Source organism: Triplophysa rosa, linkage group LG16 (genome assembly GCF_024868665.1).
Source record: "Triplophysa rosa linkage group LG16, Trosa_1v2, whole genome shotgun sequence".
Lineage (NCBI taxonomy): Eukaryota > Metazoa > Chordata > Actinopteri > Cypriniformes > Nemacheilidae > Triplophysa > Triplophysa rosa.
In genome coordinates, this window is record NC_079905.1 from 21,515,621 (window position 1) to 21,540,145 (window position 24,525).

General features: G+C 37.0%; 3 protein-coding genes across 5 annotated transcripts; all 3 read right to left on the reverse strand.

Annotated features, from left to right (window-relative positions):
* Nucleotides 1-395: 395 nt before the first annotated feature.
* LOC130566728 (zinc-alpha-2-glycoprotein-like) lies at nt 396-13,536 on the reverse strand. Of its 2 annotated transcripts, none has more exons than XM_057354424.1 (10): nt 13,351-13,536; nt 6,515-6,787; nt 6,109-6,393; nt 5,741-6,025; nt 5,487-5,609; nt 5,207-5,320; nt 3,896-3,991; nt 3,636-3,665; nt 3,395-3,460; nt 396-1,951 (listed from the first exon to the last, which is right to left on the reverse strand). In XM_057354424.1, the coding sequence occupies exons 1-10, from the start codon at nt 13,412-13,414 to the stop codon at nt 1,947-1,949; spliced, it is 1,341 nt and encodes a 446-aa protein (XP_057210407.1). In that variant the 5' UTR covers nt 13,415-13,536; the 3' UTR covers nt 396-1,946. The 2 variants fall into 2 exon arrangements, with proteins under 2 accessions (XP_057210407.1, XP_057210406.1); XM_057354423.1 differs by having other exon boundaries at nt 6,109-6,396; nt 13,351-13,533.
* A 102-nt stretch (nt 13,537-13,638) lies between these two features.
* qrfp (pyroglutamylated RFamide peptide) lies at nt 13,639-15,429 on the reverse strand. The gene is made up of 2 exons (XM_057355697.1): nt 15,400-15,429; nt 13,639-15,296 (listed from the first exon to the last, which is right to left on the reverse strand). Exons 1-2 carry the CDS (start codon nt 15,427-15,429, stop codon nt 14,817-14,819), a joined length of 510 nt encoding a protein of 169 aa, XP_057211680.1. The 3' UTR covers nt 13,639-14,816.
* Nucleotides 15,430-20,645: 5,216 nt separating this feature from the next.
* Nucleotides 20,646-24,100, reverse strand: LOC130567115 (histone H3-like centromeric protein A). 2 transcript variants are annotated; one of them, XM_057355030.1, is made up of 5 exons: nt 24,069-24,100; nt 22,133-22,292; nt 21,786-21,901; nt 21,451-21,525; nt 20,646-21,144 (listed from the first exon to the last, which is right to left on the reverse strand). In XM_057355030.1, the coding sequence occupies exons 2-5, from the start codon at nt 22,257-22,259 to the stop codon at nt 21,016-21,018; spliced, it is 447 nt and encodes a 148-aa protein (XP_057211013.1). In that variant the 5' UTR covers nt 22,260-22,292; nt 24,069-24,100; the 3' UTR covers nt 20,646-21,015. The 2 variants fall into 2 exon arrangements, with proteins under 2 accessions (XP_057211013.1, XP_057211012.1); XM_057355029.1 differs by lacking the exon at nt 24,069-24,100 and adding an exon at nt 22,787-23,152.
* Between the last annotated feature and the right edge of the window lie 425 nt (nt 24,101-24,525).

A 24,525-nucleotide genomic window follows, 5' to 3' on the forward strand; every position in this document is an offset into this window, starting at 1 on the left:
ATAAGGGAAATCATGAGGTAGTGATGTTCGTTCGACGCAGGGTAAACGATGTTCCGGTTACAGCATTATCCAAGTCTAACAAGAGTGTCTGGATTACATGTCGTATAAATAATGTTCCCGCCAGATTAAATCGCATTCTTTTACAATGGGATTTAATCTGTAGGGGAAATTGACGTAGTTTCCGACTCATGTGAAAGAGGTTTATACTAAAACCTATACACTAAATACGGTAAAGCAACATTAAATAACTTGGCTATTTGTATTCGTGCAGTATTCAGTTGTCAGATCTTTGTAAAAGTATGAAACTGTTGAGGTTGGCTGCTCTATATGGGCAGAGGTGGTCAGTAAATTTTCTATGCCAATGTATGCAAAAGAGTGACTTGAAACTATTAATCTCAGTTTAAAACTCTTATTTCATCTTTATTTCAAACCTCTATAGCATTAGCAATATACAGTTATGCGTCCCAGCTGAAAGAAAAACAATACATCATCTAAAGGTTTCAATTTTGAATACAATTGTGAATAATCATCTTTTCACAGCACTAATCAAAACAGTAGCCTACAATCCTTTCCAGTAGCATTTGATGCTTTCAGCAAGTAATCTACAAATTGCTGAAAGGTGTTCTTTTAGTTCCTGCCTGCCAGATAACATCCAATAAATATTAACCATCACATTAAGCTATTATAGTGTTATAGTTTCCATTAAAACCAAAATGTTACTTTTTTCAGCAGAGGTAGAAATCATGTATGCAGTTTTTACAATACATTTCAAATACAAGCTTTGAAACAAACCTTAAAGCACTAATGTTCGCTCCAAATACAGTGGCAAACAAAACATGTTTGGGTTTCTATGAAAGAGTATTCTTACAAATAAAATGCAGTTCCCAAACAGTATTCAGTTGCAATAAAGAACATTTACATTTAGTCATTTACTTTTATTAAAAAGCGATTTACAAATGAGGTAAACAATGGAAGTCATTGGAACAACATAAGGACAACAAAAGGCATAAGTGTAATAGAACTGGTCTCATATAGCCCACCAAAGTATACAAAGCTAAGGATTTTTTTTTAATAGAAAGAGTAGAAAAGAGATCCCGAACTCCGAGCTAATCGGTCAGGTGTTGACGGAAGAGATGTGTTTTCAGCCGATTCTTAAAGATGGCCACAGAATCTGCTGATCTTGTAGCAGCGGGCAGATCATTCCATAAATGTGCAAGAGATCCAGAAAAGGTGCGTGAGAGTGATTTTGTACCTTTTTGGGATGGCACCACAAGACATCGTTCGTTTGCACAGCGTAGGGATCTGGCGGGTACATAAGTCTGCATTAGTGAGTGAAGGTAAGGGGGTGCCGCACCAGTGATGGTCTTGTAGGCCAGGAGCAGAATCTTGAATTTGATTGTACTGTACGACTGTAGGGAGCCAATGTAACTTAATGAAGAGAAGAGTGACGTGCGCTCTCTTCGGTTCATTGAAGACCACTCTTGCTGCTGCATTCTGGATCATCTGTAGAGGTTTGGTTGTGCAAGCTGGGCGTCCAGCCAGTAGCGCATTGCAATAGTCCAGTCTGGACAGAACAAGAGCCTGGACTTGGACTTGCATAGCATGCTCGGATAGGAAAGGTCTAATTTTCTTAATATTGTAGAGGAAAGCTCTGACCGACTCAAAACGTCAGAGCAAAAGAACAGAAAGGATTCAGTTAATAGAAATAAAATTATATTAAACTATGTATTACATTCCTGTTGGTTAACTATAAGTCAAACATTTACATTTATTTAACTGCATTTTAAAAAATGATCATTTTCAGTAGTGTCGACAAATACCAAATTGTTTATTATGAATCGTCCATAATGCTATTTCTTTGTTTCACATGTTGATCTGTTGGATTTAATCTGCATCTTTATGGCTTCTGCTTCGTCTTCTATGAGCAGTCTGTTAGCACTGGAGTCTCACACTGAAAAACAAACACAAGTCATTCTTGTATTTGAATGATTATTACAGTTGAGTTTGCTATTATTTTTCCCCATTAATTATGATAAAGGTCCAAACGATGCCCATATTTAAACATGTAAACAAAAACGTTGTATTTCGGTCGGACATAGCACTGAAATGTAATTACCAGATTGATTGTTATATTATGCTGTACAGCTCATAACTACTGCAGCTTCACTATTTTACTCTGGATGGACCTAACAATCTATTCATGTCCTTGCAGCCTTACTCTTGATTCCAGCCTTTTTTAATCCTTTGCAAATATTCACATGTATCACCTGTAAACATGCAAACAAAGGTTCTCATCCCTACTAGGATTAAGTTAAAGAAACCCTTGCTAAATAACAAGGCTAGCAGTGCTGCAGTCCTCAAACCCAAACAGACAGTGAAATCAGTTTCAACTAAATCCAGACTACAATATTATATTTTCACTGCACGGTTATCGTGGCCAAAACAATTCACAATAACAATATTATTGTGATATCTATTTTAATAATCATCCACGCAATCAATTATTTATTTTAATTTATTTAATAACACTTAAAACACAAGTGTAGGAAGTTTGTAACAATTGTGACTTCTAAAGCCAAACTATAGACCGTTTCATCGGACGTGTGCCCCTGACCCCAAGTTAACTTCCTGTTTGTTTTTGGCTAGTGACTAATAATATAAATATTTATATTTTTAATATATTTTTAATCATTAATTAATATGATTATTTTACTGTATAATAATTGTATTAAATAACCGATTTGTTGAATTTTGTTGTGTTCATTTCATGAAGTAAACAATTTGTTGAATGGGTCCTGTATTTTGGTCGCATTTAAAGAAACCATATGATACACTGACATCTAGCGGTTGAGCTTGGTATCGCAGTCTAAATTCAAAAGATTGTGGAGACAAGTTTCGTCAAGTAACGGTTCTTCTCGGTTTCTTTTGATTGTTATCAAAAATAATCTACAGGCACTCTATTGTTTGTGAATGTCTACCGGAAGTTAAGGTGGGGTCACAAAAGTGCACATGCACATTTGTTTATGTTAAGATGAAACCGTCTATATATAGATGATAAATTATATACGATATTACGATACCAATAATCGTGCTTTAAATTTTAACTGATATTGTTAATACCAGTATTTTATTACACCCCAATCTAGACTGAAGATTTTCCTCCTTTCATATTTGGGCAGACTAATTGAAACGACACTCTGAAATCTGTAACTTGCGTTCTTTGTAGTGCTCCTCTGCTCTTAATGGGTGATCATAAAGAACTGTGGATCATGGGCGCACAACAAGTAAATCATTATCGTACTAAAAGTAAAAGCATTTCTGCCTGATATTCATCCTGTGCATCGTTTTATGGTGGATGTGATAAGTTATTGGAAGCCATTTAAAGCATACTTACCAGGTTTATTCATATTCTCCTGAGAGCTGTTCGAACTGTTACCTGATTCGCTCGAGGTCCCTTTTCCTGTTGGTGAAACAGAGGAATGTCAAGTAGTGCCTATGGTGCCCTGATCCTTCCCTGTGTGTGAAATACCATACTCGAAAAGAGATACAGTGAAATTTTGCCCCTTAAAATGTTCAATCAATGAAATGCCAAAAATCTTCATTAGCATTTTTGTGTAAAGAGGAAATAGATTCACCAGAGTCACCATCCGCACTGGCTCTTTCACCTAGGAATGAAGAATATAAGTAGCATTAGTGGTCACATGTCTCTCGTTCTTTACCACAGTGCCAAGTGACGATGAACTCTCTTACACGTACAGTATTTCACTTCTAGTTCTCCTTTCAGTTGTAACACTGTCATCAGTAGGCCTCTCTACAACTGACTATTGGTGAATAAGATACCTGTACATCTAAGTGAAATCTGAGCTAATCGACGACACGTCTAAAACATGCTTACCAGATTTGTCCGACAGCAAAGCTGCATTCTCTCCAGGTTTAGCTGCATTGTTGTCTGGGGCTTCAATAGGCAGTGTGATAGCTACGTCGTTGTTTGCTGTGAAAACAAAAAATAATGTCCCGTATCAGTGCAGAAACAGCACAGTACATACTGTATATTGGTTTTGTATTAATTCTAATAGTCTTCTTTTTATGGGTGAACTATTCATTTCAGTTTACGTTTTTTCCACACCTGTAATCACGAGTGCGTTTACATGCACAAAATAAACCGATATCTATCAAAAATCATCTTAAAAAGAAACCATCGTCGATAGTCTGTTTGGTAATTAAAAATGTCAGAAGCTGTATTTTTATATCTCTTCTCGTGTCCGCAGTACCTGCATATGCAACAATAGTTCTTCATTTTGACGTTTCCACATCAACTGCGTGATTCGAGAGCGGACTTTTATGCGTTATTTTACTATTAATTCCGCTTGTGACTTGCTATTGCGCTGTCTGTCACAATCCACTGTCTGCCCTCTTTCACCACCGGACTACACTCCCCATAATCCTTTGCACCCGTCTCACCTGATCCCCATCATTTGGACATTATTAGTTAATCCCCATCATCTGTCTACCCCTCCTTATCTGTTAATATAACAAGGTTTTATTATATTTAGGAATTTTATTATATTTAGGAATATTTAAGTTCTCGTCTTAGTTTGGTTCCTTGTCCGGTATTGTGAATGTAGATACATGTTTATGTATGATGTGGTGATGTGCTTCTGCCTGTTTTCCCTTGGATGATATGAAACCCTTTTGGATTATCTGCGTTTCTCGAGTGTTCCCTCCACAAAACCGTTACACTGTCAGACATGTGCACATAAACAAAACTGAGAGAAAACCGGTAAAGGCGTTTACATGCAGCGCGAAATCAGAGTAATGGGCAAAAACTACCTCTGCCGAGCGGGTTTTGCTTACGCCGTTTATGAGCTTTCCCCGATAAAATAAAAACGTTTTACGCGTTTACATGACTTACATGTTATCATCTTATTAAGCATAATTGGAGTAAGACTGTGCATGTAAAGGCGCTCACTGTCCATTAAGAAAACAGATTTAACTGAATTCAGACAGTATGAAATGGAGGGTTATGGAAACTGAAATAATATTGCAATGAAGACTCGTCTCAGACTAGGCAAAATGCAGTGAACTCTTTTACCCAGGACACATATTACACTTCTAGTTCTTCTTTCGACAATATGTACAACTGACATTTCATGGACATCCAATTAAACATCGAACCTAATCAATGATATGTCTAAAACAAGGTTACCAGATTTGTCAGGCAATAAAGCTGCTGCTTCTCTATTATTAGCTGCATTGTTGTTTGGGGCTGCAGTCGAGAGTTGAACATTAACTTGAGCTGTGCTGTCCGGTGTGTTGTTTGCTGTGAAGACAAACCACACATCCCATGCACATCAATAGTGCTGACACATATCTGTACATTAGGGCAGGTTCTTTAGTTACTTTGCATTCTTACAGTAGAAACAACTTTCTCTTCTAAAGAGAACTATTAAGAAAGGAAGTACCAAGTAATGTGATGTAATACTGACCCAATCTTCTTTTCTTAAAAAGATAGACGCCTATGACTGCTGCAGCAGCTGCTGTGATCACAACTCCAATCCCCACACCAGTAGCCAGAGCACCCCCTTCATTGCAGTCAAAACATTTTCCATCTACAAAAAAAAGTTTCTATCTGTAAAGCATGTCACTGCTGGAATGCATTGCATTTTATGATGATTCAATTGTGTATCATCCTACAAATACATATTCTTTAATGAAAAATCAATTCTTTCCGTTAGCTTACCCCATATTTTGATTTCTGGTTGTTTAAGGGTACTGTGAGTTACAAAGCAATCATAATCTGCTTTTTCATTCTCCATGATGTTTACACTCCTCCGCAGCTGGTACGTTCCATCATGGTTTGGTCTGACTCCTGAGGATTCAGTTTCATTATCAGCAAGTGATGTGCGATACTTCCTAATCATAAATGTCACATCTTTAGGGTAGAAGCCAGTGGCCAGACAGGTGAGCTTCAGCTTGTTTTTGTCACTGGTACACCTTCTTGCGAACACATGAACCTCTGGTGGAGCTGAGAACACAAGAATCAGTTTATGAATCAGTTCCAGCACTATGAAAGCTGAAAATCATGTTTTTTTAAATCCATTTACTTACAAACTTTTTTAAGTTGCTCTTGTCCATATTCTCTGAATTTATTGAGCCAGTCCACACACTCTTTCTCCAGGTAGCCCTTGGTGTACTGGTTTAGGATGGGCACATTATCCCATTTCACTTTGGTGGCGACAGCGGCATCAACTGGAGCAACCCACTGTGAAACCTTATCGTCGAAAGAAAGAAAGTCGTCGCCATCATAGCTGTACTGATCGATGCCTCTGGAAAATGTCACTACAGTTCCTTCATCTTTAATTTCACAACCATGTCTCCACTGAAGAACATGAACTTCTGAAACCAAGTCAAACAGACAAAGTTGCTAAGCTAATAATAACAGGCATCATAAATGAGGATAAATAACATGTATGCTGAACTTTAAACTAAAGTTTTAAGCATTAAACTTTCTTACCGGAATTATTGTGTTTCATTCGCTCCATCAGAATGTTGACATTCACATTAAACCACTGCTCTTTGCTCTTTCTGGATTGGGTGCCTTTTTCCCAGTAATCCGCTGGCATTTTCTCTCTCATCCACTGCTGTTTAGGAATCTTTTTCTGTTCCTTGTTATTGTAGTAATCAATCTGTCTGTCATCCAGTAAACCCATAGCAGTGAATTCATAGATGCCCGGCAGATTCACAGGTTTGGACAAAACTGTGTACATGTAGTACAGGGAATGTGTCTCTGTGGGGAATATGTACAGAAATAAAATATGACAATGTTAATACTAGCAAAATCATCTGGTCTGAATAAAATAAAGTAAAACTTAAAAGGTTGCAGTTATTACAGATTATATTTACATATAGTCTTTTAATGAATATAAAAACTAGGGATGCACTGATGTATCGCCCACCGATATTAATTGTCCGATATTGGATTAATCGAACCCCATCGGCATATCGGCAATAGCATGAAAAAGGCAGACTGGTTTATTAATTAACTGCATGGAGGCAATGAGTTGCATGTCTGATTAATCAAATGTTTTTCTCCAAGCAAAATAATTAAATAGCAACAGCACAGACTTTAAGTTTATTAAAGAAATGTTCAACGTTGAGCCAAATATGAGTTAATGTTGTTAAGAAATATTGGATACTAGCAAAAATCTCCTTTGAAGATTGTCATGTTGTCTTATTGTATTTTTATCTTAACTTGTGCCTCTCTTAAAATGTTAAATGGATCCAATTTATGTTCAGTAAAATTAATTTAATGCAGAAAAATAGCTTAGTATTGTAAAGTGCTACGCAATTGACCAATATCGGAATCAGACAATAGATGTTTGTTAAAATCAGTATAAAAAAATCTGATCGGTGCATCCCTAATAAAAACATTTCCACATATAAAGGAGACTGACAGATCAGATCCAATCTGGCCAGAATCTGCCATACGTTTCTGGTCAATGTCTTTGGCATGCACAACTGAATTCTATTTCTTTTTAACTTGATTTTAACATCAAAATCAATTTGTGATAATTGTCACTAAGTGCAAAAAGAAAACATTCAACTTTTGTTTTTATTTTACAGGTTTTCACATCAGGACTGTTATTCAATTTAACGATTTTAGGAACTGATGAAAAATGTAAAAACGTTTTTTCACTTTTTTTAAAACAACATTTAAACCTTTGTATCTATTAAAACCCAGTTGCAAGCGTTGGCTTTCTGTTCCTTGTTTCACACATTTGATTGTCAAACCATTATCCAACAAGTAAACTGTCAGACAAATGTTTGATATAAAAGTAAAACGGATCACCACTCCTAGTCAAAGTACAACCTTCAAAGTCTGAGTGAAAAGGCTTCTGAAATTATAATAAAAAATGTAGGGCGGGGCTTTATTTTGCCCTTCCCTTTTTGATTTGTTTGTTGTAAGTTGGGCCTGGAGGGGAGAGCTAAAATGGACAGTCACTAATAGTCCAACCTCTTTTTTCTTGCCGACGTCACGTGGTGAAGAATTGTTGTTGAGAGGTGAAGGGGAGCTTAAGTTTTTGATTAAAGATTACAAGTGCAAACGAATTTAAAAAAAATAATGGTGTGCACAGATAAATCATTTATAATAATCACTGCAACACTGTGTAAAACACTTTTCCTGTTTGATTGCATGGTGACTAAGGGAAAAAATACAGGATTTGAACTGGGATTTCTATCATCTATCAACCTAAAATACAAAAAAATAGTATTTTTTATGAATGAAATAAATTAATACTTCTCAAATAAATCACCGATAGCAGCCGTGCTGTCAGGATAGGGACATTCTAAAACGCTTAAAAACGCTTAACGTACCTAAACAGCGGTCAAGGAAAACCAAGTTTCTGTCAAACCAACACTTGCTGCTGTCAAAAGAACGACCTCTTGGTCCGCGGATAAAGCGAATAATATCACATTAAGCGTTCTCACCATAGAAGTCCATTATAAGAGAAAAACGCTTAACGTGGCTTAAACAAAATTCTGTCATTTTAGTTGTAATTAATACTTCAAAAGCCACCGTGCATTGTGTTGAAAAGTGGCGTAGCCTACTCTTTATGCCCTGTCTGAAACCAATATTAAGAAATGAGGCTGAAAGGCAATAAAGTTGCTAACTCCTGGCTTCAGTGTTGTTACACCGAGCTGAATAGCCAGTGGAGCAAACTAGAACAAAACAGCACAAATGTTTCTAAAAGCTCTGATAAAAAGGGACAGAAATATAAATGAGATGATACAGCGCGTTCTTGTGGCACGAATGCTCGCGTGGCTATTGCGTCAGTAGGCTAATTGGCGTTGCCGTTGGTTGCCGACCAAGAGGTCGTTCTTTTGACAGCAGCAAGTGTTTAGTACAAGGAAGGTTTGACATAAATTTGGTTTTCCTTGATCGTTGTTTAGGTACGTTACGCCACGTTAAGCTGTTTCCTTATGTGGCAGGGTGGTTGGATCTTTCCTGTGGTGATGTCACCATGTAGGTAGCCTATTAGCGACCAGAGGTGGACAGTAACGAAGTAAATTTACCTGAGTACTGTACTTAAGTACACTTTCTGAGTATCTGTACTTTACTTGAGTATTATTTTTTCTGAGTACTTGTACTTTAACTTCACTACATTTGAAAGACAAATATCATACTTTTTACTCCACTACATTTATAAAAAGGTCCAAAAGTAGAAAATGGTTTCTATGCAGCGAGGTTTCCTGTGTGCGCAATTTCTCTGGCTTGCGATCTGCCAGGACCTTTTACTGTTGCCAAGTATTTCAGTTTTTCTAAGCTCGCGGTTTTCCGACAAGCTTTTTTTTAACGCAAATCTGGCAACTCTGGGATCTTCCCCGCTAAACTAATGTAAACGTATAGGCGCTGCTACACCATTGATAGCACTCTAAAAAGGCAAATAGAACAATAAAAGAGGAAAAAGGCACATGTTAAAGTGTGGCGTAATCATCTGTGAGTTACGATCAGTCAAAGATCGTAGAAACATTGTCATGAAAATGATCGGCATAACAGCTAAACGGTAAATAAGCATCACATACACCTTGAGCTACACGTGCGTGTTAACTTCTGATCTGCTGCTGTATCATTTAAAGCGATTTGGAAAATGAATGATGTTTTTACTGAAGTAACTATAGTTGAAGTATTCCTGTTGAAATAAAAACAATAGAACCCTGCCCAAAATACAAAAGAAAATGTAATGGATTTAATGATTATAATGGGAATTGTACTATGGATACTTGTTGTCTACTTGCATGTGATGGATTCTATTTGTGGGATGGTAAATCCTATTGGAATAAAACCCAAACACACTACAAAGAGGAATTTAATTAAAAAATCTCATTCTAATTCAAAAATTCATTGTTTTTTTTCAGCAGGGATGGTATTTGCAGTAAAACCACAGTATCCACAAATTTACCATTTTCTATATATAGGAACCATACTCCAATTAATAATCTTTAGTAAAACCACAGCAACTAAACATACCATAGTTTAATTATACTAGCTATAGTTTATGTTTGTAGTTAAATTATGGTAATACAAATGGTAATAAATCCAACAAACACATGGCTTCTACACTTTACTATTTACAAGAACCTTACTACTTACTGGTAAATTGCTGCTAAAACTGGTAAAGGGAATATACAAAATAAAAGAACACTGCTCATAAATACATATAGGACTAGGGGGCTAATGAGGATAATTAGGATGAGGCTAAATGATCATACAGGATTATATCTAAACGAAACATATATGTGCTAAACATATAAAGCTCTTAAAGGAGTTGCTCACTGCAAAATTTGCCCCCATTGACATTCAAATTTTGAAGTGAACTACTCCTTTAATACAACTGATACTGTGAGCTACTCAGTGTATTCAGTAGGTTGCTTCAGAGGCATAAGGTATACGACAATAAAACAATGCACAACTGACATAAAGGAAATGTACTTTTAATACTTGAGTACTTTTAAAAGCACGTACTTCTGTACTTTTACTCAAGTAAGAATCTGTCTTTACAACTTTTACTTGTAGTGGAGTAATATTTGACCAGTAGTATCTGTACTTATCCTCAAGTAAGGAAGTTGTGTACTTCGTCCACCTCTGTTAGCGACCATACATACTTCTCTCTATAAGGGGCTTGCTTGTGTCATTCAGGTGTGTGTCACTTCCAGGTCTCCGCCCACTTTCTGGTGCCGGTAGTTAACCGAGGCGTATGGCTGTTGGCAGGGTGGTTAATTTTGCCCTGTTTTCCCATTGATAGTTTTGTTGCATCTACCTGTAAGCTAGGTGCGGAGTCAAGTCCTAACAAGTGCGATCTGTGTCCGTAGGGCTGCCTACTCTCAGGTATGTTAATGTTTTTTTGTGTGTTTAGCAAGAGGATTTAGCATGGGTTAGCTTATCTTACTTTTTGATGCAATATTCTCTTGTTTCCAAATTTGTGTGCGTCCTACTCTCAGCTTGATTATCGCTTCTGCTTTGGTGTGGCGGAAGGCAGCATTGTCCAGTATTTTCCCATTAGCATCATCTCTTGGCTGTCTATGCGGTATCCACGCCGGCCTTGTTGGGTTACGGTGGCTGACGGCTACGTATCTGGTATGTACCTCTGAGATATGTTTGTGGGTGTTGGGGTTTCGTACATTTAAATTGTTTCTCTAATAACATCGCAACTGTTTTTTAATAAGGCTTTGGAGTTTTCCTGTGGCGCTTGTTGACATTGCTATCCTGAATTACGCTGTTGTTTTTGTTTCTTTTTTGTTTGTATTTTCTTTCTTGCCCTGAGTCTTTTTGGACTATTTATAATGGTCCTATTTGGGGCAAAGAGGGATTAACATACCACCAGGGTTTTTCCTGCATAGAGAAATTGGAGGCAGCCGCCTCCGTCAAATATCGTGCCGCCTCAGGCTCTCGCCAAAATTATGTTGCGAGTCTTCACAAGAAATGCTGCATGCATTTAACAGACTGTCATTTGTAACTGCAGTTGCGACATTACGCCACAGTGGAGGCGCTGTTTCGTTATCAGCACACTGAGGCGCTAAAAAGAGTTGCAAAACAAGAGCCAGCCTGTGTTTCACGGCTGTTTGTTTTGTATCCAAGTACATTTAATTTCTTGAAATTTATTAAAATAACATGACGTACATCATTGTAATGTATTTAGCTGTGCAGTTGGATCGTTGAATCAGAGTATTCTGTACACAGCGCGTTCGCCAGTATGAACGCACATTGCGTTCAGAACGACTCGCACACGAATGACTCATTTGAACCGATTCATTTAAACTATTGAACTTTTCAGTCACTCGCGAATATAAGAGATCCTTGAATCATTTAAAGTGAACCACAGAGAATGCAAGATGTGAATGAACTTTGCTCATTTAGAAAGAATTTAGGTTAATTCAGTTGGCTATTGTGGGCTGAAAAGTTAGTTGAAATGATAAAAAAGCTTTATTTGATTAAAAAAACATTTCTGTTTGGTTGAATAAAAGTCATGTTTTATATACTGTAACTTAATAATTGTCATTTTTATGTAATTTTGTTAGAACTCAAAGTCACTTTGGTTAAGCCACTTAAAGGTACGGTAGGCCTACGTGTGTGTGTACAAGATCAGGATGGTACCACCTCAGCCTCATTTTGAGCCAGGAAAAACCCTGACCACCACATGTAGCAGTCTTTTCTGCTGGCTATTCTGGGCCTGGGTGGTATGAAAATATGTTGAGATTCCCCATGGTTCTGTTTATTTAGAATTGTTGTTTTGTTCCTTTCTTTCAGTTAGCTTTTTTGCATTTTGTTTTGATTACAGGTGCTGTAGGTCTTAAATATCGGGAGGCTGATTCTCCCCACTCTAATGGTGGAGGTGTTTTCTCATCACTGTGTGCTGTGTTGTGCCATGTTGCTCACCTATAGCAATCTCACTGAGTATTGATTGAGTGTGTGCACTGGTGTGTGATCTACTAAAACCTGTGTCGTTTCAGCCTACCCAGGACCAGTCGGCCGCAGCCCTGTAACTTTTGTTTGGTTGTCTTTTTGTTTTCCTTGTTTTTTGCTTTTGTAAGAAGGTCAGCAGTAATTGGAGTTCCAATTTTTAAGCTCTTTACTGCTCGTGTTTTTATTAAATTATTGTGTGAATAAACTTTATATTTTTGTACCCACGTCTCTTGCTCTTTTATCTTAGTAGAACCGAACCTGTGCCCTTCAAGCAATAGTGAGGGTGTGTATTGTTCCCTGGGGGTGAATCCCAGGGTGGCGTAGTCGATCCTTTTCATCAGAAATTTGCTTTATTCCATCTCCCACCGCTTCGCCACACTTATAATGGACTTCTATGAGGGAGAAAACGCTTAACGTGATATTATTCACTTTATCCGCGGACCAAGACCTCGTTCTTTTGACAGCAGCAAGTGTTTAGTACAAGGAAGGTTTGACAGAAATGTGGTTTTCCTTGATCGCTGTTTAGGTACGTTAAGCGTTTTTCACGTTAAGCGTTTTAGAATGTCCCTCAGGATAGCGAAACTGCAGTATTAAACAATACATAAAAACAATGGCACCGAATGATCAAACTCATAAACCGTCCGCCATGTTCAGAAAGTTTTTTTTCAAAACCGAAAGTATATCTTTACCTGTTAAGCAGCGCCATTTTACTTAGAAATCTGAGGAGTTCGACGGATCTTATAAACATCAACATTACTAAAGATTCCGTGCTGACACGTTTTAATATTATAATATGTTTTCTGGGTAACATTAGACAAACTATTGAACGATTACGCTTTTTTTCTTTCAGTTTCTGGCAGAATTTGTGAGGATAATATCAGACTTACCGCCCTGGATGTGTACAACAGCACCAAGCAGAACAAGCGAACATAAAACAATATTAAAATCCATTTCGCTAACGTTCGGCAGCTCTAGTCAGGGAGCATTGAGCGCGTTATCTCCGCCCGCGTACAACTGGTAAACTGAGACACCTGTCTGACAGGTCAACACAGACCAGTTCTCATCCACACCCTTCAGATAATAAACCAATACTGGAAGAGTTAACGCCGCGTCAACGGTTAACAGGAGAACTCCGCAGGCAGACGTTTCAACTGCTTAAACTAGCATGTGTTTAGGTTTCACTTTTAGCTTTTGCACGAACTCCTTGTTATTGCCATTTGTTGGTCCAGCACGTACATCTTTAGTTTCGCTCTTATATAGGTCTATATTATAAATTAATGACTGAAATCAAAATGCTCGTTATCTCATAAATTTACACTTCTCAGCGAACAGAAAACATGGTAAAATTATTGGGAAAAGGTTGTGATAATATTTTTTAATACGACACAAAAACCTCTTATTACAACAAATGTGTTTATCATTTTGAATACGAATTTTCACAGTGTTGTGGAGATATTATTACAACATTGTTATTACAGGGCATGCTGGAATACTGTATTGGCTAGGTGTGACATTCCAAGGTCTGTTAACCCCCCCAAACAACCACTCAGAACTAACATGGTTATTCGGGTATATTCACCATTATACATGAATTATATACAAATATAGTAACACATATGGCATTATATTTACAAAACATCTAACCAGATTGCACGTGCACCTTGTTTGAACTTTGCTTTAAAATCAAGAGGAAATGAGTTTTCTCGGTTCTGTATTTCTTACAATATGAGCTGACACATTCTGTTCATTATATTCTGATGATAATTAAATGAAGACAGACAACTATTCATTAACAACTTTTAATGAATGGCAAACAGATGATATCATTACAGCAATAGATCATAAATAACAATCTGTGATTGTACTGAACTTTGCTGTTGATTAAATTTACATAGCGGTTTCCTATTTGAAGAAACAAAAGTGCAAAATATCATTTGGTCAGCACAATATCATTTTTCCTCAAACAGTTTCTTGCGTTTCTATTTCTATTAAAATTGTGTTGCAATTGTTGTGTAGTTCCCCCATAATCTCCACAAACACACAAACCTTTGCTTAGCTTAAGAACGTACCATAAACATCCTGTAATAAAAAAAATAATAATTTCATAATTACGCTCTTAAAAATAAAGGTGCTACCAAAGGTTTTTCACAGAGATGCCATGGTTCTTATTTTGATGTGTATGAATGAACATTAACCCATTACCATCTCATTAAACCAAACCTTTTCTGTATTTACAATAAACAACAAAAATCTCCAATCATTTATTAACAAACTGTCCATAAAGAGAGGTTTTGTAGAGCTAACCTCTGTAAACAAAATTTGTCCCCAACCTACATAACACACAACTTTCTCATCATTTTCTGCCAAATCGAAAGCCAAAACCTCCTTTCTGTCTATTAAAAGCCTGCAAACCTCCCGCGATGGACGTGAGGGCCTCATTCAGTTTTTCTCCGCCCTCTTCTTCCACCTCTCCCCCCTCAGGATAAGGCACGGCCTCTATATGGTTGTCTGGGAACATGCCCATGGGTCTCCGTCCGAGCTCCTCTCGCTTCTGGCTCTTCCCCATCTGTCCCCAGGCCAGTTCTGGCCTCATCCTTCCCAAAAGCTCCTCAGGCTCCTGAACCAGATCCCAGGGATGGAGCTCAGCTGCTGGAGCTCCCAGTGACGCCTGGAGCTGGAGCATCTCAGCTTCCCACTCGGGGTTGTCCAGCATAGGGAGGTAAACCATGGGATGGTGTGGAAGCATCAGTCCTTCGGGAGGCTGCACAAGTAACATCAACAAGACGACGACTGTGGTTTTAAGAGAGGAAAGATGGAAAACCTGGAATTTCATCTGAAATGTAGAAGAAAAAATATGAAAATCTCTTTATATCTTACACAATTTTCCTACTCTTGGAAGTTCATTTGGTCTTTTCTCAGTGCAGACTACCACTTACCTTGAAGACTTGTGTGAATCTCTCACTCATACACTCTCGGCTTTCTCTATATATACTCTTCCCATATCAGATTTGCCCTTTGTCAGTGACTACATGGGTCTTTGTTTAATTGGTTGCAACGTCCTTGTGACGCACACACGATCTTCACAATGTCATCAAAATTCCTTAACCTGGGATACACAGTTGTCTTAACAGGCAGACATCAAGTGGACGATTACTGAAAAACGGTCACACATGCGACCAAACTCCCACACAGAGCCTCTGGTTTGTCTCGAGTATGCACCTCACCAGGACGTGTGACAAACATCAGCAAGAATTTGCTCGGGATGTGTTTTATTAGCCCCATTAGGCTGTTTTAGCAGTAACATAGTCTCCAGTTTTCACATGTAAGTCATTAAGGCAAGACACTACAGGTGAATGTAGAGGACATGTTTACCATGAAGATGTGACACATTCGCTGTTTATTAAAACAATCACAGAGGATTCTTTGAAAAAGAGGAATTGGCAGACGTGAGAAGATAAAAGCTATAAAAATCCCACATTTTAAGGTGCACTTTCAGTGTCAAATAAAACAGAAGCTAAATAAATGAAAATCTGAGAAAAAGAAATGACGTTTTCTGTATGAAACAAAATAGTAACTATTTGAAGAGTCAAATCACAGCCTGGTTTGGAAACTTGTCTGTTCAACTGAAGAGCGAATTGCTTCAAATCTACAAAACAGCCATGAAAATCATTCAGACTTCATATGAACGGGCAGTGATGAGAAAAGCAACAAATATCAGTACCGATTCCCTCTTTAGCGAATACCAGCTGCTGCTATCAGGAAAGAGACTGAGAATGCCAATGCTATATGCCTCCTTATTACAGTATGTGGCTTACCTGCCAAAGTTATTGATCGTCTTCAAATGGTACAAAACTCTGCTGCTACTCCCATCCTTCATCAACTGCACTGGCTTCCTTTGGCAAATCGCATTCAGTTTAAAGTATTCATTTTAGTGTACAAGGCCTGTCATGGCCTTGCACCTCAGTACCTTGCTGAGTTATTGCCACCAAATGCTGCCAGGACTCTCAGATCTAGTAATGACAACTTGCTTGTTGTGCCTAGGTACAGGCTCTCTACAGTGGGCGGTATGGCATTCTGTATTTTAGCTCCGAAATTATGGAACAGGCTGCCCCATTATCTTCGTGCTGTCCCTACTCTCCAGACCTTCAAGTCTCAACTTAAAACTCATCTATTCAATACTCTCTCAAACTAACACTTTCCATTTTTTCTGAACTTCTCACCTATAGGCTAACTGACCATTTTTTGATGTAATTGTATGTCCTTATCTATTTGTGTTATCTATTGTCTTTTAGATTTTGTTTTTGTTGATATTTGTCTTGACTCTGTTTGTATGAATGTTACCTGTTTTTGTGATCTGTTGTTGTCAACTATCTGTAGATATGATGACTTTTTATTTTATTTTTTGACTGTGTGAATGTTCCTATTTGTGAAGCGTTCTTGAAAGGCGCTATATAAATACAACATATTATCATTATAATGTGTAAAACAAATAGACTGAAGTTTTCATTTGTTCCTGCCTCCATAAACCTGTTGAATTTGACTGAGAACAATGCACTCACAGCACAATAGCACTTAACTGTATATCTTGCATTTTATATTTATATATTGTTGTATTTTAATGTATGTTCTTACTGTGTTTTTTTACTTTATTTTTTGTACAGAGCGACATTGTAGCACTTTGCCCAAGACAAATTTCCCTTCCGGGAAATTCATTTTACCCCTAAAATGAAACATCAAATATTGTTTAATATTTAAACAGTTATTTTTAATATAAAATTTAGATCTATCCCGTTTTAAATTCCTGTAAATTATTTTGGTAAATATGGGCTATCACTTTTTACTGGCTGTAAATTTTAATACTGTGAGGGGAAAATGTGTTTTTTAACAAAACAATGTTTTTTCTTTATTTATTTGTGTTTAATGTGTTCATTTGTTCATTTGTTTTGATTCACTGTATAGTTTTTATCGTATACTGTAATGTTTTTGCTTGGAAATTAAAATAATCTATTTACCCCAGAAATCTGAAATATTGGATTTTCACCTGACCTGTACATGGAATAGAGCATCAAAGCAACATAGCTGGAGCATAGAAAGGTTTTCTGGATTTAAAAAATTCCCAAACGATTAGTCTACAGTCTGCATGGAGAAGAAAATGTTCTTGATATCTTGAAACATGATTAATTGTGCAACACTCTCCGCCTGCACGTTCACTATCGGACTCCAATTCCCACGATCCTTTGCACCACACCTGTCATTGTTGATTTCATCTGCACCTGTTTTCTATTGGACTCATTATTTGGACACTATTTAAGTTTCGCCTTCGTTTTAGTTCATGGTCGGTTCTACTGTTTATTTGATGGTTTCTCATGTTACACTTTTGTTAGCTGGAAGTTATGAGTTTCTCGTGTTTTCTGAATTCAGGATGGATTTATATTGTACCTATGGATTATCTACCCGAAAGAAGATTAAAGCTTGTGTTATTGGCAAGTTGTGTGTACGTCGTCAATCCTCGTCTGAAGATACCGTGACAAATTGTCATAAGGAATTGTGAAACCCATCGGGCTTGTCAAGCATAGATTTGTTTCATTTCTTGGCTAAAAAAATAGCACTGTCAAGCACCAAAGCTCGATGTTTTTAAAGGAGCATGGCGTATTCACAACTGGATGAAAATGTTTTTGTGGACACTGCTATATACGAGACTCACTGACTATAGTGTTGAAAACGCCTCCCATGTTTTATTAAACCTCCCTTTTCCTTCAGGCAGTGATCGTGTGTTGTGTCTCCATTTTATCTTTCATAAACCTGCTGTTGCCAAGCGGCGCGTAGAAACTCTGTTGCCAGGTTTCACAGACGAGGCTTGAGACTAGTCCCAGACTAAAATGAAAGTTTGAGCTGTCTTAACTGAAAATGAATTGCCCTGACATATCTTAAAATATGTCATTGTTTTGTCTCAAGATGCACCAGTAATATTTTTTTATTCAAGGCATTTTAATAAAGGCGACTTAAATATCTTAATTTTACTAAGGCATAGTCCTGTCTTAAAATAAGCCTTTGTCTGTGAAACCGGGCCTGTGTGTCCTTTCATGAGTAACTGAAGGTGAAATTCATTCATTAATTCAGAAACCAAGCAATAGTATTTAAATAATACAACAAAATACAGTATTTCTACCTTTATTTATTTTTTATGCTTTTGCAATGTTATGTTAAATATGTAGGGTTCTTAATATTGACCAATTAAGCAACTTTTAATGCTTTTGTCTGCAACATTAATGTAATGTCATTACTCTGCATACGATTACATTAAACTTGTTGGAAGTGTCAGGTCTATACACTACAAATGAAAAAAACAATTTAGAATAAAATAATAATAAATTGAATAGGAAAACATTAGCAATCACTGCACAGACTTTTTGTGTATAAATGAAAGTACATTAGGCTTTGTGACAGTTGCTGTATGCTGAATGTCAGCGTTGTGACTGTTGTTTTGGAGCAGTGTAGTATAGTCATTTTCAATTGTATGTTGTTTCAATTTGTACTTCTCTGGTATCTGACACTGACACTGCTTACATCATACTGTATGACATCACAACCTACAACTTACTAATGACCAATTTTCAAGTTTTACCATTTTATTATTATTATTATGTATTATTACTTTCAGGCACAAGGCTGAATATTAAAGTTTGTCTTAAACTTGACTATTGTTCTAGAATTCTATCTTTGCTTTTATTTTCTGTTTTTGGTAATGTGAACAATGCTTGAGGAGGATCCAGTGACTGTCAAGTGATTAAGGCTTTATAGGTTGTATCTAAACCGGTACTACCACTCAAATAGAACCATTTTTTTCTTTGAGCACAAACAAATATTCAAGAGTTCATTTCTTAGGTGTTTGTTTGGAAAGTCTTGATTGGCTCAGGAATCGGAAATGGTGCTATATAGCACCTCGGTCACCCCAAAGAACCTCTGAAGAACCACTGAAGCACCAAGCTATGGTGCTATATAGCACTAAAAGTGGTTCCCTTGTGATTACGAGCCAAGAACCACTTTTAGTGCTATATAGCACCATTTTTGACTGTAATTTTAAACACTGTCTATACGCATTTTTGTTAAGGAGATGATTTCAGGTTTTACTATTTTGGTATACATTTAAGTATACATCTTTAGTGCCCCACCCCTGCAGCACATTATTAACACACATATTCAAGTTTTTATTTTTTGCATTGACGGACAGGAGCTTTTCAGAGGCAGCTGAGACTCATAGACCAAAACCACCACATATTAATAATGGAAAACAGAAAGCATAAAATTTGCATATAGCAATGCATAAAATGCACACAATTTGGCAAATAACGTTTTGATTTGGTCAGCAGCACTTGCTGTACACAACCTATTCAATCTTCTTTACTACACCACCTATTGTTAGTGCGTGTTTCCCAAGCCTAGATTATCAAACCATAAGAAAATGCCATTATGTTTGCATTCCTCTGTCTGCACTTTGTATGCCATTGACCCAAGTAGACTTTTACTTCAGTTTCAGGCCTTAGTTTAACTGCATCGGTGTGTCAAAAGGTCACGAACACAAAAGCTATTGTCTTATTTATGAGCGTCAGTTAGGATAGTAAAGATCATTAAAAAATCATCATTATGGAGCTTTGCTGCCATCTAGAGGACAGAACACAATTTTCTCCTTTACATAGTCATAATAGCAATATATGCAGATCTTACAAAAACACCAAGGCGTATACATTATAGGTTAATACACACACAAAGACACCATCTCAGATTTATTTGTAAATGAACTGCCTTACATTTACTGGAAATTAGTGGGTTTGTGATCATTTCATTGTATTTTAATCCCCATTCCCATGTTATATTAAAGCTCATCAGTAACAGGAATCTGATACTGTAACGCTCATAAAGAGATAGTGATAGATAGCATGAACAAAGGCATGAATTCCAAACAATTCACTGAAATAGAGGAACTCTTCTTTGGACATAAGAAAACGTATTATAAAAATGCCCTGTGAAGTTAAATTAAAGTTATTTTTTAATCATTGATAGTGGGGTATGATTGAGTTTTTTAATCTCTTAAATGCTACAATTTTTATAGCAGGCTGTCTATGTTAGTAACTTTTAATATAGTAAAAGAGTAATTTACCATGTATGAAATGCAAGTCTACAGTGGTGGTTTAGCATATATTTTATTATTGAAATGAAGTTAAAACAATCAAACTAAAAACAATGTGAAGTTTCCTGTACAAACAACTGTCAACAATAACATAATCAGCAGTACTACAAAACAACTGTTTAACATGCATCCTCTTCTTTGTAACTTAACAACATTTTAAATATTTTACAATAAAAACGGTTTAAAATTAGTTCACGTGTCATCATGAACATGCTTCAATTCAAGACAAACATCTTGTATTCTTGGTCACATGTAGGCTATTCAATTTTTATAACATTGAGGTCTGAAAAAAAACTGAAATATGGAAAGTTCATGAAATATACAAAGTGTCCTTCCATGTTCTTCAAATGAAAAACGGGAAAAATTAAAGGTTTTCAATGCCTCTGATTCGCCGAGCAAGCTGTATATCACGTGGAAACAATGTCACCCTCTTGGCATGAATCGCACAGAGATTGGCATCGGCAAACAGACGAACCATAAATGCTTCTGCAGCCTAAAGCAGAAAATTCATGCATTTTTACATAATGTTAGTGTTTGTTTTTGCACAGGCTTCATTAAAAACGTCCAGATGCATAACATTAGTAAGTAAAAGGTAAAAAAATACATCAACATGAATTGCCATTGAAACCCACGTTACTTCGGCAACACTTCTGAATATAGTATGAATATAGAATCGAACGATTCCATCTTTTAGGAATGTATTGGATCACGATACAATGTGCAAAGATGTATTCGGAAATAAGTTAGCGCTTCGTCCAAAATAATGGTCACAAAATGTCAAACAAAAACCGTCACCTACCTCCTGTAAAGCCATTAGAGCATACCCCTGCCACATTAAGCTCTCTCGACTAAATGTCTGACACACTTCTCGTACCTGTAAAGTAAAAGAACAGATAAACAATGTCTGCATCACTCTGACATCTATTTCATTTACATATTGCATATTACATAAATGCATCTAGCAGACCTTTATCCAAAGTGCAATCCAGCTTTACATCTAATCGGTAAATAATAAATAAGGATAATAACAGACTTTCAAACGTAACGTGCTGGATGGTGTTTGCTCAGTTATTTTTCTTGAAGGCCTGTCAGAGAGATTACAGTGAATACTCAGAATGAGAAAGTGAACCATACCAGTCGTGAAAACGGGCCCTTGCGCAGCAACAGATCTGTGGATTTCTGATATTTGCGTATCTCCATGAGAGCGCGCGTGCCAGGTCGAAACCTGCGCTTCTTGTGTGGGGATGCCTCTAGATAAGACAGCACATAGAGGTTGATGACATTGCCATTTCGGTCAACCCATTTATGCCATTTGTGATTAAAATTCAGTTTTGAAAACATAGGGTCATGCAAAGTTGATGTAGTATGAGGAGCTGTAAATGTGCACACCATCTTTATATCATGTCTGGTATAATTAGTTACATGGCCAAAACCATTTCATTGCAGGTGCACCAATGAAATCTGACAGAGAGAGATCTCACCGGAGGGTCCGCTGGTGCGGCGGGTTCTGGACGTGGATGGTGACGCTGGAGGAGGAGGAGGGGCAGGTGGAGATCTACGCCTGGGGGTCGATGGCTTTCGCTTGCGAGCTGATTTATTGTGCCGCATGTCCAGACAATATCAGGTTATATCAGCATTAGTCTGCAACACATCCAAAGTCAAGTATAATGCAACTGATGTAGTTTTCTTGGAAAAATTAACCATGGTTTTATTATAGAACACTCTGTATTACCATAGTCTAACACAAATTATGGTTAAACTATGGTTACTATAGTGAGACAGTGGTCGATTTTTGGTCACTACGGGTTAACCACAAAAAAATGTTTACTATAGCTAAACCATTGTTATTTTTCTTAAGTGTTTATACACATAACATGATTGTAACAACAAGAAACGCGTTTAAATATCTGAAAACATGACTCGAAAAACGCAAATAAGTTAATGCATCACGTTGAATGACGAAACATACGACGAAACATACGATTTAGTTTAAAAGCAAAACCACAAACTCTTCATAGCTCCACAAAGCTTAAAAACTCTCACTCTACACAAACACAATCTTTATGCTCTATATTCCGCACATTTCTGCATATAAACATTTGTACACCACATAAAGAAGCAGCATGCAGATTTACCAGCGCTGAATCCCGTAGCTGTAAAATCCTCTATCACGCACGAATTCAAACAATGCTGTCGAGCAGCGACTGAAGCTCTCTGGCCAATGAGAAATCCGATTGCCACTTGACGTCACACAAAAGCCATTTTTGATTGGCTCGTTTACTACAGCAACGTACCAACATTTTACAGTCTATGGTACCAAGAGTTCAAGCAGCGAATATAATTGATTGCCATCTTAATAAGAATAACCACTTTAAGAAAATGGAATAAAACGTAAACTGTAATTGGTCAGATAATTCGGTAGGGTTAAAGTAAAACATAAGGGCTAGTAACTATTTGTAACTAAATCAGTAGCTAATGTAGCTAAACGAACCTTTCGTAAACGTCAGACCTAAAAGTCGAAAAAAAGAGAAGCCAACTCGCGTAATATGACGTCTCAATATATATTGAGCCAATCAGAGGGCTTCACATTTGTAAACAGGAAGTCCTTAGTGCAAGTCGTTGCTACATCAATTAAATGTGTTGTAACTTGTAACGTAGCCTACTTTTCACAGTAGTGTGAGTTGGCTGACATGATCGTGATTAATTAACTGTTCTTTATTTTTTTGTGTTATATCATTTATACTGAGTGAATGAAAAAGATAATGTAAACCAAAGGACTAACGTTAAACCTCTTAATTACTTTTTTGATATTATTATTATTATTGTAAGGTTAGGTTTAGGGTTGGGGTAGGTGTATGCATTAGCTAATGTAATTTGTTGTAATGTTATGGCAAGATTTTGCATCACTTCCGGCCGTACCTGTATGCCTTCTAGCCACAACTGTTTCAATTTGTAAAATCTGTCATTATTTTTTCATCAGTTCTCGTTGCTTACTAGCAGATGTCAAAATTCGGTCTAAAATTCGTAATTATCGAAAATACGAGTTTCTTGGGTAAAAAAATTGCAATTGAAATCGTATTTGCAAAACAGATAACTCTGTTTGTTATTATGTTATAATTGTGTTTTATTGTTTTAGTTAGCTGTATCTTTTGGTTATTATTACTTAATACAACCCAACTTCAGTTGGATTTATATTACTTGCAATGCCCAATAAAAAACATGCTTTTTGGAAAAAAATACAAACGAAGTGTTTTGTTTTTGCAAATTAATACTTCCATTTTTACCTTGGGAATTTAAATTTCCGATGATTTAAAGTGGTCATATGAAACGGCTAAAACGAATATTATCGTATGTTTTAGATGTAATGTAATGTGTATACACGATTTAAGGTTCAAAAACGCTGTATTTTCCACATACCGTGAATGTTTGTATCTCCTCTTTGCTCCGCCTCTCTGAAACACGCAGATTTTTGACAAAGCTCATTGCTCTGAAAAGCGAGGTGTGCTATGATTGGCCAGTTCACCAGTGCGTAGTGATTGGTCGAATACGGCAAAGCGTGTGACGGAAATGTAACGCCTCTTACCATATTGGGAACATCAGGTTCCTCTTCAATTGTACTGACAGGTACGCCCACCTTACTTGCGTATATATTTGGGCGGTCTTAGTCAAATCATACCACAAACTGACGTAGATTTATAAAGTGAAGTGAAGTGAAGTGAAAGTGACCTATTAGTCAGATATGGTGACCCATACCCGAAATGTGACCTCTGCATTTAACCCATCCAGAGAGTAGTGAACACATGCACAGCAAGTGATGGGGGTATGGGGGTATGGTTACACGAGGCGTTTCAGGCAGGTCTGTGTGAGCATTCGC